This window comes from Mycteria americana, chromosome 13 (genome assembly GCF_035582795.1).
Source record: "Mycteria americana isolate JAX WOST 10 ecotype Jacksonville Zoo and Gardens chromosome 13, USCA_MyAme_1.0, whole genome shotgun sequence".
Classification (NCBI taxonomy): Eukaryota; Metazoa; Chordata; class Aves; order Ciconiiformes; family Ciconiidae; genus Mycteria; species Mycteria americana.
In genome coordinates, this window is record NC_134377.1 from 6,527,316 (window position 1) to 6,542,744 (window position 15,429).

The 15,429-nt window shown below is 42.9% G+C and overlaps 1 protein-coding gene across 1 annotated transcript; it reads left to right on the forward strand.

The window, feature by feature from the left end:
* The first annotated feature begins 9,099 nt into the window (after positions 1–9,099).
* On the forward strand, positions 9,100–14,626 carry DRG1 (developmentally regulated GTP binding protein 1). The gene is made up of 9 exons (XM_075516231.1): positions 9,100–9,246; positions 9,445–9,568; positions 10,233–10,408; positions 10,821–10,890; positions 11,455–11,624; positions 12,381–12,511; positions 12,726–12,893; positions 13,900–14,022; positions 14,509–14,626. Exons 1-9 carry the CDS (start codon positions 9,205–9,207, stop codon positions 14,606–14,608), a joined length of 1,104 nt encoding a protein of 367 aa, XP_075372346.1. The 5' UTR covers positions 9,100–9,204; the 3' UTR covers positions 14,609–14,626.
* Positions 14,627–15,429: the final 803 nt, after the last annotated feature.

The following is a 15,429-nucleotide window of genomic DNA, read 5'->3' on the forward strand; positions in this document are numbered from 1 at the left end:
CGCATCCGCCAATGCAAGAGCAGCCAGAGCCAGCAGGCCGGCCCCCACCCCGCCCGCCCGCGGGGGCTGGGGGCTGCAGTCTCCCCCTTCCCCAGCACCGATCCTCCAATGCCGAGCCGGCAGCGAGGCCCCCGCCCGCGGCGCACGGGGGCGGCGGGGCTGCGTTCGCCCCCTCCCCCAAATATCCGGGCTGCAGCTCGCCCCCCAGGTCCCCCTCCCGCCGGAGAGAGGAGGAGGGGCCGGCGGGGGCGGGGGGGGGGGCTGCAGGCAACCTCCCCCCCTCCCCAGGCGCAAATCGTCCAATGCAAACCCTCCCGGAGCTGCAGAGGCGCAGAGCGGCCCCCACCTCCTCGCCTCGCCTGAGGAGAGCCGATCCCAGAGGGGCCAGGGGCTGCAGAGCAGACCGGCCTCCCCCCGGTCTTTCATTGCATTTCTCACCCCCACCCCCCATTCTAGGATCAACTCTCAGCCTGACTAAAAGACCGAGGCGCCGGCATTGTGGGGGAGGGAAGGGGTACAGCGGGAATTCTTCCAGCGCGAAAATGCCCTCTACTCGGGAGGAGTTGGGAGAAACGGTACCCGCGGGCCGGGGGCTGCGGGAGGCACGGGCAACTGCACCACCCCGAGTGCCTGCCTCCATGTTGGGGAAATTCTGCTGCCCCGCTGAGCCTCGTGCTGCCCGGGCTTTCCCGGCACCCAGCACACCCCCCGATCCAGCGCTGCCAGGCTCCCGCTCCCCTGAAGTTAGCCTTCCCCAGGCCTGAGGTTAAACGCTCCAAAATGCACTACTGTAATTCACTGGCGGGGGTTGCTTGGACTGTCCTAGTGCTGAATCTTCCCTGTGTGCTCAAGGTCTCTCTATGAAGAGCTTCTGTTTCAACATCATCATCATCACTACTCATTTTCCGCTGACATTTGCTTTCTGTCTCAGGGAAGAATTTTTCTCTACTTTTGAAGAAGCATTCCCCCCCCCCCCCCCCAACAGAGTTCTTTGTTTTGTTACAGACAACACTTTTTAAAGTGTTAAAGGGCACTTTTTTGCATTTGTAACATCAAGCCTAATTAAGAATCCTTGGATGACCTATTCACGATCCAGTATCGTCACTTAAACTATTCTGTGGAAAATCCTGAACTTAGCGCATGCGAGGGCATCACAAACTACAGAGCCTTCCAAGAGCTCGAACCCAGCACTTGAATTAAATAGTGGTGGAACTGAAAAAGCATTCTGGGTACTGATGTGCAAATGAGCGCACCAAGCTTCCAACTTCCAAAATGCAATATTACATTAACACTTAAGGCCACACAGTGCCCTCAGCCTGTATGCCAGATTTCTCCTGCTTTTGAGAGGAACTGTTTGTCTAGACTGTGGGCAGAATATTACCAGTAGCTTTTTGTTACTGCATTATGTATGCACATACCCTGATATGAACATATATTTTTAGAAATTTGAGGTTTTCTGAGTGGTAGTGATGCTGACAAACCTAGCTCAAATACACCGTATTATATAGATAATAAAGTGCTTGCATTTCCTAAGTCTGTTTGTGTGCCACAAACACGAGAGTTGTACTTGCTACAGCAAGGAAAATTATTATATTTAAACATACTAGCCAGGCTGCATGCACACACACACGGAGCAGTTAAAGAATCTGGAATTTGCTTATCTTTCCCAGTGGCTTTGGTCAGTTGTGCGCCCCCCCCCCCCCCCCCCCCCCCGTGGTTTATTAATTTGCTTTCTTTTAGTCCCCAGCCTCCTGACATGGTTCCTGCTTCCTATTTCAGTTCCCTCCTTGCCTGTTCTTTGTCTCTCCTCTAGGCAGGGGGAGGGGGGTCCTGCTGCTCTCACTGCACTTTCCTCAGAACTTTCTCCAGTTGCCATGGAATGTTCTGGTTTCAACTTCCAGCCCTCCTGTTTAAAAGGCACCATCCAACACACCCTGCCTGCTTCTTTAGGTAAAAGCTAAGTATTCACCCCAAAGCATGGCTGTTTCTTTGCAAGCGACCCATTCACACTTGCCATGAGGACACCAGATCAGCATGCTGGGAGTTCATATTGTGAGTACATTGCTGGATGCTTGTTAAAGATGACTGCCAGCACGTTGCACTCCCAAGGAAATCACAAGGAGACCAACACGGCCATTTGCGTGAGGTCCTCAGCACTCTGACATGGTAACGGCTGGATCTCTCCTTTCAGTACTTCCACTCTTACTATGCTGGCCTCCCCCACCTTATGGCTTCAGCAACACATGTAAAGGACCACTTCTTATAACTTTTTCTGGCCCAAACTTACCCTGTCTCAGAATATGAGACTATCAAAGTAGTCATTCACCTAGCATTTGTTACAATGTAGCCAAATTCCTTCTATTTGCAAATAAGCAATTTGTGCCATACTGAGACAAAAATTGGCTCATCAGTATAAAGACTTGGAAGATGAAGTTCCCTAAATGTAATGTGATGACTAAATGTCATTTCCCCATACTTAACTATGTAAGTGTACAGGTATGATTACCTTTGAACTCATTTATCATCACAACTCGCTAGTTACTGTCTTGAAGACAGTAACTTGAAGTTCCAGATGATGTGAAAGAGAGTTTTAAAGTTTACTTTAAAAATTTACATTTTCAGTACACAGAATTTCCTCCTCTTTTCAGATGATTACTAATCTATTTGCTCTGACATCCTCTGCACTGGGATCTGCTGAACTTCTTTTGAATTCACCACTCTCTTAAATAAAGGCATTTTCCTCAGCTACTTTATTCAGCTTCTCACTATTTCCTGTCTCACTTCTGCTCATGGGAATTCCTGAGCTGTCCCTAAATGTTTTGCAGCTGTCTGGTCCCTGCTGAAGCACTTTGATTGGTATTTCAATAGTATTAAAAATCCTCTTTTGGTCTGAACATATGTGTACCACTTGGGACTGTACACTGTACATTGCTCACTTCACTGCAGATCAATTGCTACCGGCCTTACTCCGAAGTGCAGACCTTAAATTGGTCTACAAATATAGGAGGTAACAAAAGACTGTGTTACAGTCGAATCTATTCAAATACATTTGGGTATACGTTAATTAGACTTGAGTCATACCTATTTGTTGAACATTCTCAACTCATGCATGTGTGTAGGTCTTGAGGCTACTGAAATTTTTCAGAATAGTCTCCATTATTATACTCTTTAAGAAGGTTAGTTACTCACTATTTGACATGGATTATAATATTAACAGAGACATTTCTGCATAGCACTTGTGCCAGATAATTCAGTCATATGAACCACTTCCTTTTTATGTGTGTTCCACAGAAATATATAACACTGTGCATTTCATGGCACACTTGCAATTTCAGTGAGTAGCTGTCAGTTTTTCTGAGCTTTTGCTGGAATTTTAATTAACTGCGACTGATCTAACAAGCAATTAATTCAGCATTCATTACTTGTTAGGTTGATTATTACTTAAATTTAGTTTTTTAAAGCTTGCTCAATTTTTTATTGGGAATCATCCCATGAGAATGCTAACCCTAGCAGCAAGGATTCTCAGACTTGGAGACAGCACAGTTTCCTCTGTAATCCAGACGTGGGTTAGTGATTTGTCAGCTTTCTCATCTAGAAGCAGATGAACAACTCTCTTGTTTAAAAATACCTAGCATTCTCACAAAAACAACAGAAACTGCTAATAGGGAGGTATATGATGCTATGAAAAGTATGCAGAAAGTTATTTTAAAAAGGGAAAACTGCACTGTTTGGTTTTCTTCTTTCTGATCGCTCTCCTCACTGCAGTCATGCGCTGTGTAGTCTGTTGCGTGGCAGTCCACAACAAAGTCTGGGGAGCTGATGCTAAACTACAGAACTTTTTGTTGTTAAACTAATTTAACACAGTCTTGGAAGCCAACCTTCGATACTTAATCTCCCTTTTGTTCCCCTCAATTCTTCACTCTGCCCAGATTAACTTATTCTAGACTGCCTGGAACCTGAGCCATTCAAAACAAGATTGCCACATTAAGGATCTGGTCAAAATGGGAATACAACCTAGGTTCCATCTAATTGACTCCCCATGAATTAGGCATCCATGCCTAGCTAAGGAAACCTGGCAGATAACTTTCTCATGGAAAACATACAATACAATCCTAAACATGCAATGCAAGTAGCGAATGTTTGGTATTTACAGATTAATAGCTAAACTACTGTGCTGTCCTGAGGAAGACTTCTCCATAAATGCCAAGTAAACTGGCATTAAAAAGTTAATCCAGTAAGATGACTAAGAATGGATACATCTGTATTTCTTACAACATTCAAAAGATACACAACTTTCTGTCTATTGCCTCAAGAGCCAATAAAGATGTGAGTTGTGTCAGCTTCCAGAGTTGCTTTACCTCAAGCAATCAGTATTATGGTTCCATTGAAGACTCAGTACTACAGATCTCAAAAATCTTACCTTTTGATAGCGGGTTCTCAAAATCTCTTTCCTCCAAACGGGTATCAGGCTGGCCCTTAGTCAGCTCATTATAACCACCTTAAAAAGGTTTGTCTCCTCTTCAGCATGAGCAGTTCTTCCCTGAAGTACAATAATAGGGTTAATTAGCAGCCAGTTCTCAAATCAAAGTACAATTCATGGAAAAAAAATAAAGGTAAGTTTGCAAAATTGTAAAAGAAAAAAAACCCACAGAAAAATCAACTTAAAATGAACAGATTCTCTAAATGCCTTAACTTGTAGTTACCCTTTTTTCATGAGGGAACTCTGGCAGGTTGGTTACAGTTCCGTACTTGTAATTCTTAAAATCCTAAGTACTCGGGTTGAGGTTATCATTTGATACAGATTATTTTTCACTGGGCTAGTGATATTGCTGAGAGAATATGGAATTTTGAGAGCCTTGTTTCATCTGCAATCATGATTTGTTTCCTCCCTGTCACCTCCCTCCCACTTTTTTAAATCCTGCAGAAATCCCCACCACTAACCTAGAAGTGTAGTCCCTAGCAAGTCCACAAACACACATGTAGCATTAGCACAGCTGTTTGCCAATATAGTCTACAGCTTCTGTCATAAAGTGAATTACCAAAACCACGAGTGCTGTTCTACCACAGTGGTCCTTAAGCTAGAATGACCTTCTCAGTGCACTGTGAATAGACTTGAGATCCACAAGTATTTTGCCATTGAAGTTATTTATTAGAATAAAAAGGAGGAAAAGAAAAAAGAATTAAAAAAACCTAACTAAGCGAGCATGCACTGCTTATTTCTAAGAAGGGTCTTTATGTGATTTTAATGAAGCATACACTACACAAGTTATCACGATTAATTTCATACTCACAGTTTTTACCATGTATTTTACAATGGTAAATTTTACATGGTTATCCAAAAGACTTGCAAGCCTCTTGTCAACATACTTAGTTTGCATCTCACATAAGTAAAACTCTTACTCAAGCTAAAAATAATAGCTGCTTCAGAAAAAGATTCAGAATTTGGCCCATAATGAAGCAGCTGATTTAAAACTGGTAGTTTGACAGAAAACACACTAAATGCATTAACTACTCAGCTCTCCTATTGAAGTGATCTACAGTTATCATACTCGCAGGGCAGTGCTATGGAAACATGAAAGTTTCAATCATTCTGCGGCAACTGCACATTCCTGTTGTGCAAAAATAAAACTGCGGCACAAGTAAAGGAAATGACTTGCTCAAAAATCAATGAGTCAGCAGGATTGGAGTGCGCAGAATATGAATTTCTGAAACCCATTTTTGCTACAGCCCTCCATCACTCAGATCTTGCTAATGAGGTACGTGCCATTTCAATCACATTCCTGTCATTGTAGCTTTATGAAACACAAACTCCTGCTTTTTCCCAATCACTGATTCCATACTGTGTAATGTTTCCTAATTGTTTGATGAGACAACCTTTATTTCAGATGTAGTTTTCCTGCATTTTCTAAACACCCTGTAGGCTATTGCTTTCCTTACCTTATTAAAAATATTATTAGAAAAGTGCTTATGTTACATACTTTCAGTTTATCAGTTCGTAATTGATATGACTACTTGATCGTTTGGGCTTTTTTACTCCATATTTGAATCTTTATTCAGTGTTGTCCAACATAGTAGGCAGTTGGCCTCCTAAGAGACTGACTCTGCAACTGTTGTGCAATTTACAACCTTTGGAAATATACCCCCTCTTGCACTTTCTCTAGATTTCCTAAATGAAATTATCTCAGTTTAAAAAAAATACATATACATTTTAAGAAAAAAATGGCAATTCACATACTCCGTCTTCCATCAGCGCTCACTATGAAGCTCAATTAACCTTTCGAGTAGATCTCAGTCTCTTGCATCCCCTTTCATTTTCGCTCAGGTTCCATTGGGGGCTTTTTCCTCTTCTGACATTACATCCAATTTTCTATGAATATTTTCCTTGATTTTTCCCTTCTCGGACTGACCTTTTTTTTTTTTTTTTAATAAACTTTTACCATTTGCTCTCCATTTTCTAGTTTTGACTGCTGCCCTCAGCGGACATCATTTACCCATTCCCAATTACCCACCTTTCAGTCATTTTCGCAGTTGTCACACCTAACTTCCCATGGTCATAACCACCCTGTTCTCCAAGCGCCACATAACATAGAACACCTTTATATTAAAAAATTCACAACAGTCATCACAGGAAACAAAAATAATTACATCCTAATCACAACCTCGAACCAATCTCTATTGAACAAGCCTTTCTGAAGCTTAAAAGAGGTGCTCTTATAAACTAATATGAACTACTTTAAATATTCTAACCAATTAGAAAGTCTTAATTTGGCTAGAAAAAAAAAAAGACAAATTATCTTTATTAAACTCTTAATCCCTTCAGGTCATTAAGGACAACTCAACACTGAAATAAGTTTTTAGGTGCCTAAATTCCTTATAGGATCTTTGCTTGAATAACTTCCTGGAAAAAAGGAATTTAAGAGCATATACTGAGCAGTTGTGTGTTAAGAAGACTATGAATACTTAAACCAGGAAAACAAAATTCACCCAGTAACGACATATTCAAACCATGTATTTTATCGACATCTTTGTCCATTCAGCCCACACTTGGAAAAACAATTTTTAGTTAGACTCAATATATGGGATTTGGAGTGAGTTTGTAAGAGCAACTATTACTGTTGCTAGCAACAAGTCCTGAAGTTAGCCAACATCTACTGCAAAAATAGAGGTGGTCTTAAGGCCTGACTGAGCATTGAATTTGCACTTTTCTCAGTGCTTTTCCTGTTACTAAAAGGGACCACAAACATGGACTGATTGTATGGCTGAATTCAGCTGAAGCATAAACAAATCCAATTCCATCTGAAGTAAGTAGGAAAAAAATTATACCAGGACCAAAGCTGCTATGTCCTATGTTGAAAACAGATATTGTTCACAAGGAATAATTAGAAAACCATGAACAAATATACAGTGGTAGGTGCATTTATATTTACCCTAGCTTAGCTGAGCTAACATTACCAGCAACAGTAATCCCATTTTATTTGAGATTCTATTTTAGTAAGCTCTGTATAAGCTTATACTGACAGTTACTACTATAAAGAGTTTACAACATTAAAGGCAGCTTTTTTGATTAAGATGAGACAAAAACGGGATATGCAGAGGCAGAAAGAGATAGCAAATAACAGTGTGGTTTCCATTGCACTAGCGTGCTCTTTTTTTTTTTTCCTCTTTACTGTAAGTTAAAGAAGACTTAATGATCCATAACAATTTTATTACCAAAATCGTTATAAGGTTAGTTAAATTTTGTCAATCCTACAATACTCAGAATCCTGTCTGAAGATGTGGCAGGTGGTTCTGCAAGTGTCATTAGCAACACTTCTACAGTATGGGTGCAGGAGAGTGTATTTTTGTTTAAAAAACATGTTAAGTTTTACATTTAGATATGTCATATAAAAACAGTCTTTGTAATAAATTGAGACAGAAGAACCTTCCTGGAAAGGTTACTGAATATGGAGAAAGAGGTTTCTATAAATGATTCCAGTTCAGACAAAATATGGTAGGGAAACAAACTTGGAGACTCTAAAATCCTGAAAACTTACAAAAATGTATTTCCATAAAAATACTTTTTATTCCAAATCCAACTGTTTGGCATCTTGGGATACTGTCAAAAGCTGGAGATACTGGGATCTTTAAAATTTGAAGGGGCCATCCTTTATCTATTTAATTAGCCTGCATTCAACGGACAGTTACAGATGTCCCTGGGGCAAAGTGGTATGGCCTGGGCTCAGCTGAAAGGAGCTGTGAGAAAACTTCAGTATAGCAGTCCTGGTTTTATAAAGCATCAGCTAAAAAAGGCTCTCCTACGAGCAGTGTAGCAGCTCTACCCGGTTCAGCAGGGCTGTGGAATACATATGCACATCTACACACCTGGTGATGAGCAGTACTGCAAGTGGACTACAAGGAAGACCAGGGCAGAGGTAGATCTCCGCGTACGTCGAAGCGCCAGGTCCAGTTTAACCACAGGGAAAGGCCCAGGCCGCCTTCCCTCACGGGCAGCCAGTGCCCCCGGCTCCATGCGCAGGCCCGCTCATACACCTGCGAGCCACCCTGCCTCACCACGCAGCCGTTTTCCCTCTCATCGCCACACGCTGTTGCCACACCTCGTGCACGTTTTCTCTCACAGACGAACAGCCAGCGCCTCAGCCTCACGCCGGCTGCCACACTGGCTCCCAGCACCACAACGCCAGTGCCTCTCTCACAGACGAGCACCTCAGCCTCACAACGGCCGTTTTTCTCCCGCCCCGCCCCGAGCCTCTCATCAGCTCCTCACACACCCGGCATCGTAGGCTCATGCCGATTCCTACGCCCCCACAGCCGCCTCAGCCTCGCTCTCTCTCTCTCTCTCTCACACACACACGTATCACACACACACACAGTCTCTCTCCCGCTTTTCCTGGCGCCGCAGCCCGCCGCGCCCTTCCTCTCACACCGGTGCCCGCTGCTGTGAGGCGGCGTGAGGGCTGCGGCGGCCGCGCAGGGGCGCTGCGGAGCCTCCGGCCAGGTCAGCGCGCGGGCTGCAGGCGCGCGGCCCAGGCAGCACGCGCCGCGGGCTCTTTCCCGCCTGCCGGTGAGGCGCGCGCCCGCTGCGTCTCGCGAGCGTTGGCCTCGCTCCCGCGAGAGGCCGCTGTGCGCCTGCGCGCTTGTCGGGCCGGGCCTGAGGAGGGGCGCTGCTGTGGTGGCTGCCGGCCGGGGCCGAGAGCTGCCGCCGAGATGAGCGGCACGCTGGCGAAGATCGCGGAGATCGAGGCTGAGGTAACGCGTCGGCCTTCTCCCCGGTCGGGGATGGGCCAGGCACGAGGCGCTAGACGGGGCGGCCGCGGGGCTCCGTGAGGGGGTGACAGGGCCCTGCCGGCGCCGTTGGGGTCGTGAGGCGCCGCGCGGGAGCCGAGGGGTGGTGCGGCCCGGCAGAGCCTCTCCCGGTGGTGAGTCCTCGGTTCCGTGCTCTTGCAGATGGCCCGGACGCAGAAGAACAAGGCCACGGCTCACCACCTGGGGCTGCTGAAGGCCCGCTTGGCCAAGCTACGCCGGGAGCTCATCACCCCCAAGGGAGGCGGCGGCGGCGGCCCCGGGGAAGGTGCGTTGTTCTGCGGGAAGGCTCCGGCCGCCTCGGCGGCCTCTGCAGAAGTGGCCGCTCCTCCCTGCTGACGTGCGGGGTGTGTGACGGAAATCGATCTAACGGGGATGGCTCTTGTCCGCTTAAATCGTTACAGACTGCTGAATAAATCGGAACAGCCTTCTCTCCCTCTTGTCCTTCCCGGTACAGGACCTTAGCCGTGGTTTGTGGTCCCTTATAGAGCTTTGGGGTGGAGCCCTTGTTGAATCGTAAATGAAAGGACTTCTGCGTTTTGGCTAATATAATCTTGTATTTGCAGAAGTCTTAGGGGTTTTACATGAAGAAGCATCTTGCAGCAGGCACCTATTTTTATATATAAAGGTGTGAATTGCGCAGTGCTTAAAGGGAATGCTCCACCTACACCCAAGTCAAGTATAGCCCACTGGGAAGCCTTGCAGCCTACGCTTTGTTGACAGCTACATGCCATGGAGTGTTATACAGACAAAGTGATGCAAGGCAATATAGATTGTGAACTCTCTGTTTCATACCCTCATCCTCCTTGATAGGGAAGCTTACCTGGCTTTCACTCAGGCAATATTAAAAGTAGTAGCAGGACCATTGTCCAGAACCGTAGAAGATAGAAAATGTCAATTTGTAAACAAATATTTTTGCTCCTTATTTGCAGGTTTTGATGTTGCAAAGACAGGTGATGCCCGAATTGGGTTTGTGGGTTTTCCATCAGTGGGGAAATCTACTCTTCTAAGTAATCTTGCTGGTGTATACTCTGAAGTGGCAGCATATGAATTCACTACACTAACTACCGTGCCTGGAGTCATTAGATACAAAGGAGCAAAGATACAGGTGAGATCTTTTTGTGTCTGTGAGGATAAGACTGTATATGTAGATGCAATAGTGTTAAGGCTGAATGGTCTAGCCTGACATTAGCAGGTTAGAAGTGACATGTAGAAGGGCTTGAGAATACATTGGAAATGTTTCCACGAGGTACTAATTTTACCCTGCTTTTCACTTTGCTCTGGGGAGAATCGCCTGTGGTAGTTCTCATATTCTGTATGAGATGATCTGTTCCATCATACCGGTAGGGCACCAGGGATAACACAATGTATAAGAACCAAAGGGGAAACAATTTTGCCATATTCTATTCAGATTTGCAGTAGAGTCAGCTGGTTTAGGAGAAAGGTAAAAGTAGGATTTATTTTCTCCATGAAGAAAAATATTTTTCTCATGAGTTACTTTCCTTCTTCTGAACAAATAGCTACTTGATCTCCCAGGAATTATTGAAGGTGCCAAGGATGGTAAAGGCAGAGGACGGCAAGTCATTGCAGGTGAGTATATTAGAGCTGCAGGCAGCATCCTATCACTGGTTCAGTTAGTGCAGCTTATGAGAATGAAGGGTTGAATCACCATTTCTGATGTCTTTAAAAAGCTGAATTGTATGCAGGAATTGAGCTGCCTGATGTGAAGCAGTAGCCATTTTCATTTCGTTCTGTTTTCAGTTCTGGCTTTATGCATTTGCTGAGTTCATGCTCTGCATTGACACTGCAGTGAAAGTATATTACCAATTTTGAAGACAGATGTGATCCCATATTAAACAAGACTGCTGTCTTAATTTCTTTACCTAGCTTATTGTCATCGTTCTGGGCTCTGAATGTAGACAGGAGGGAAGATTTTTCCAGCCTCTGTGATTCTTATAACATGTAAGGATCTGTCAGTGATGCTTGGCCAGCACTACAAACTTCAGTCTTATACTGGAATTTAAAAATAAGCAATGTAGTGGCCTTCAGGGGTTTAATATTGTCATCAGTCCACTGAGCCATATTTTGTGTTGTCGTGTCTCAGATTGTGTGACTGTACTTTTTGAAGTATGATTTTCTTCTTCCGATGCTTAGTTGCTCGAACCTGTAATCTCATTCTGATTGTTCTGGATGTGCTGAAACCCCTTGGTCACAAGAAAATCATTGAGAATGAACTGGAGGGATTTGGAATTCGTCTGAATAGTAAGCCCCCCAATATCGGCTTTAAAAAAAAGGATAAAGGAGGCATTAACCTTACAGCCACAGTAAGTTGGAAGTTTTCTTCAACCAAAATTAAAAAAAATTGCTTGAAGAAAGAGGCATTTGCAGTTAATGGTGTGCCTGGGACCATTCCTATGCTATGACTTCTTTAGATGCTGAACTGCTGTACAGTGCTGTAGTCAGTTACTTTTCTTGGAGGCCACCCATACCTGTCCTAGGAGCCCACCACCTCCCCACCCCCAAATCAGAGGCTTGGTTGCTTTCCAACAATTACAAGTTCTGAGGCCCACAGGAGAGTGTGCAAAAACTGCTTCTTGCTTGGTGGCTACAGCATTCTTCTGGAGAAGATTGCTCAGAGTTCCAGGCCTTGCAACCTGGACTACTCCTCATTTCCCATTTACCACTGAATGTTTAAAAGCACAGAAATAGCCAGAGATACCAAAAAACAGAACTCTGCTCTGGGATCTAGGTACCTAACATGTAGTTGTCTGGGCACTGAACCAGTAGATACGTGGGTTTGTGTTGCAACTGGTCTCAGACTGACAGGAAACACTACTTCTGAAATGTCTGATCGCAGCTATCAGTGGGGCATTAATATAAATAAAGCTGTTATGATTTAAATCTTTTTTCCTTTTCCTGAGGCTGACTATGGTAAAATCATAGTCAAGTGCAATAACTTACAATGCAGGTACTATTTCTGGTGATCTGTATGCAGTGATTGCTAGGGGATAGCATTATTAATTGTAATACTTGATTTGACTGTAAACTTTTCCCTTCCTTAATACTGTGTCTACGTTCAGTGTCCTCAGAGTGAGCTGGATACTGAAACAGTGAAGAGCATCTTAGCAGAGTATAAAATTCACAATGCTGATGTCACACTGCGCAGCGACGCCACTGCTGATGACCTAATTGATGTTGTTGAAGGGAACAGGTACTGCTGGGACCCTGGGTTTGGCATACTTGCAATTTATATTCCAAAGAAAAGAATCGTCTCTGAGGTTTGCTTCCCACAGAAGCTAAGCTAGCAATGTGGTATCAACAAGTGTTGTTTAGCACCTTACTGTCCTTTTAAAAAATTAAGCTTTTTCACAGGTAGCAGTGTATTGCTGCTAGGCTGCTGTAACGGTATTTCCTTTTCATTGCAGGGTTTACATCCCATGCATTTACGTCCTAAATAAAATTGACCAGATTTCCATTGAGGAACTAGATATTATTTACAAAGTACCCCACTGTGTACCTATATCTGCTCATCATCGCTGGAACTTTGATGATCTGCTGGAGAAAATTTGGGACTACTTGAAGCTAGTACGAATGTGAGTCCCAATTGCTGCCTTCTGTGGAGTTAAGTGTAAGGCTGGGACTGCAGAATGTCTCAAGAATAGATGAATGATGATTATTTTAGAATGGTTTTATACTAGTATAGAACTAACTTTCAAATGAGGATGTCTTTTGTCACTGAAGAATGTTTAATCTGTAAATCAGAGATTGTGCTCCTCTTGTCTGTTGTGTGATGGACAGAGTTTCCTAACCGTCACAAGTGCTGTGTTTTGAACTTCTTGTAGGGGAATTAAACAAGGACCTTGTGAAATCAAGTCCAAAATAAGTTTTAAAAAATTCCTGAAAATAGAGACTTCTGGTCAAATCTAGTGCAAAGTTATGAATTTGAGAGGTACCTCTTTTCAGTCTGTCATGAGTGACATGTATTCAGCTCTCTTTAACAGAAATGAATTTATTTCTTCCTCTACCCTTTCAGATATTTTTACTATAAATTATTACAGGTTTATCTCATACCATGCATTTCTTTCAATGAATTTATGGATGAAACTATTAATACTCATAATGCAGTAACTGTAATCTTTTAAAAGGGTATCTATTTTCTTGTGACAATATAAAATCTATGGTAAAAAAAAGGGATTTAGTGTGTCTAGGTATCTGGGCTATAGACTTTGTCAGTTTTTTCCTAGAAATATGTTGAGTTTTTCACAAAAAAAAAAATCACAAACCAGAACCATAATACTGTAGATGTTCTTTCCTATCAACTATTCCTGTTTCATCTTCCTTTAAGCAACTACAGAAAGCTCACTAGGGATAAACCTCTGCAGTTACAAGGGAGAACCTGCTGCAGCCATTGGCTATTCAGACACATTTTCAGCTTAAGAACACCAAACAATTTACAGAATATCTATTGTCACCACTGAAATAGCGGGAACTCGGCACAAGCACATAGGATGACAGTGCGAATAACCTATGAAATTTCATGACGGGTTGAGAGAGAAGAGGAGGTTTTGGTATTGACTGACTCTTCCATCTGCGTTACAGCTACACCAAACCTAAAGGGCAGCTCCCAGACTACACCTCTCCTGTGGTGCTACCTTACTGCAAGACCACAGTGGAGGATTTTTGCATGAAGATCCACAAAAATCTCATTAAAGACTTTAAATAGTAAGTATTATTGTAAAAGAATAATTTATAGAGGATAGAAAATAATCTGCCTCCTGGTATAGTCCTTCTTTCTCTTGTAAACTAAAAGGGAAAACAGGCTTTTATATTTTTGATGTTGAATGGAATAGATTTCCCTATGACAATTAAACCCAATACTTAAATGACTATATTTGATGTTCCTATGCTCTTTCCTGGATAAAATTCCTCTATGGGATAAATGTTTTTCTTTATATTTGAAAGTAGCGCTAGATGCAGCATTACAGGCCCTGTCCTGTATGCACAAGTATTTTGGATGACTTCATACTTTGTTTTGATCTGCTTGTACTCTGGTTCACACAGACCACTCATCCAGGTACTTGCAGGAGAATAAAAATAGCTCTTAAGCATTGCTTTCTGTATTAGCTTTGTGACAGAAATAGCTGTTGTTCTGCTGTTTGGATATTATACTTCTAAGCCTTTTAAATTTGATTTTTCTTTTCCTTTCAGTGCACTGGTCTGGGGTTCATCTGTTAAACACAACCCTCAAAAAGTTGGTAAAGACCATACTCTTGAAGACGAGGATGTTATTCAGATTGTGAAGAAATAAAGTTGTTCTGACACAGTTTGCCACTGTGCCTGAAACTTGTCATTAGTTGTAAGTGGCAAAGAACAGGCCATTTCTCTTAAACCTATAGCAAATGGGTATTGGGTTTTTACGGTACTACCTTACTGCATGGCAAAACTGATGTTTCTGGCCAACTTGTACTGCAGTATCCCATTCTGGCAGAACTTACAAATTAGAAACTCATGTTAAGTGACTTTCACAAGAGCAAAATCTTACAAGAAAGTTTTGATGCCTGGGATGATTTTCCACTGCGTGTACATATCTTTCCCCATTGGAGAAAAGTTCACATCAGGAATTACTTTGTTCTAAATTAGAACACAACATGAAAAGCAGAGGCTGGAGAAGCATATCTTATGAAACAGTGCTAGAGAACACAAAGTTCGAGCTCTGGCTGCCTTAATCTGAAATGTTCTTGTTTGAATACTTCAAGGCTATTAATAGTCCTGCAGGAAAAGATGGTAGGGTCTCCTCATGAGGACACATCACTTTTTCAGTTGTTTATACATGTGGAAGTAAACTACTGAACATGTGTTCTACTGTGTTAGTAACCAGAAGCTTTTACATTTTCTTAAAAGAGTTTCCTGCTTAGTTTAGAGAAGTCAAATAAGTTGCACAAGAGAAGCAGGCTGCTCTAAAAGCAGTGGTTCTATTGCTTTTTAATAGAAGTAAAGTTAGAGCTCTAACATGAGCAAAAAGCTTACCAAATGCATTAGCCTCTAGCATTTGCTCTCCTACAAAAAGGAAGTAAGGGTGTTTACTTAAGTGTCAAAAATGCTCCCCCTCATGTTACAACGCATATAAAG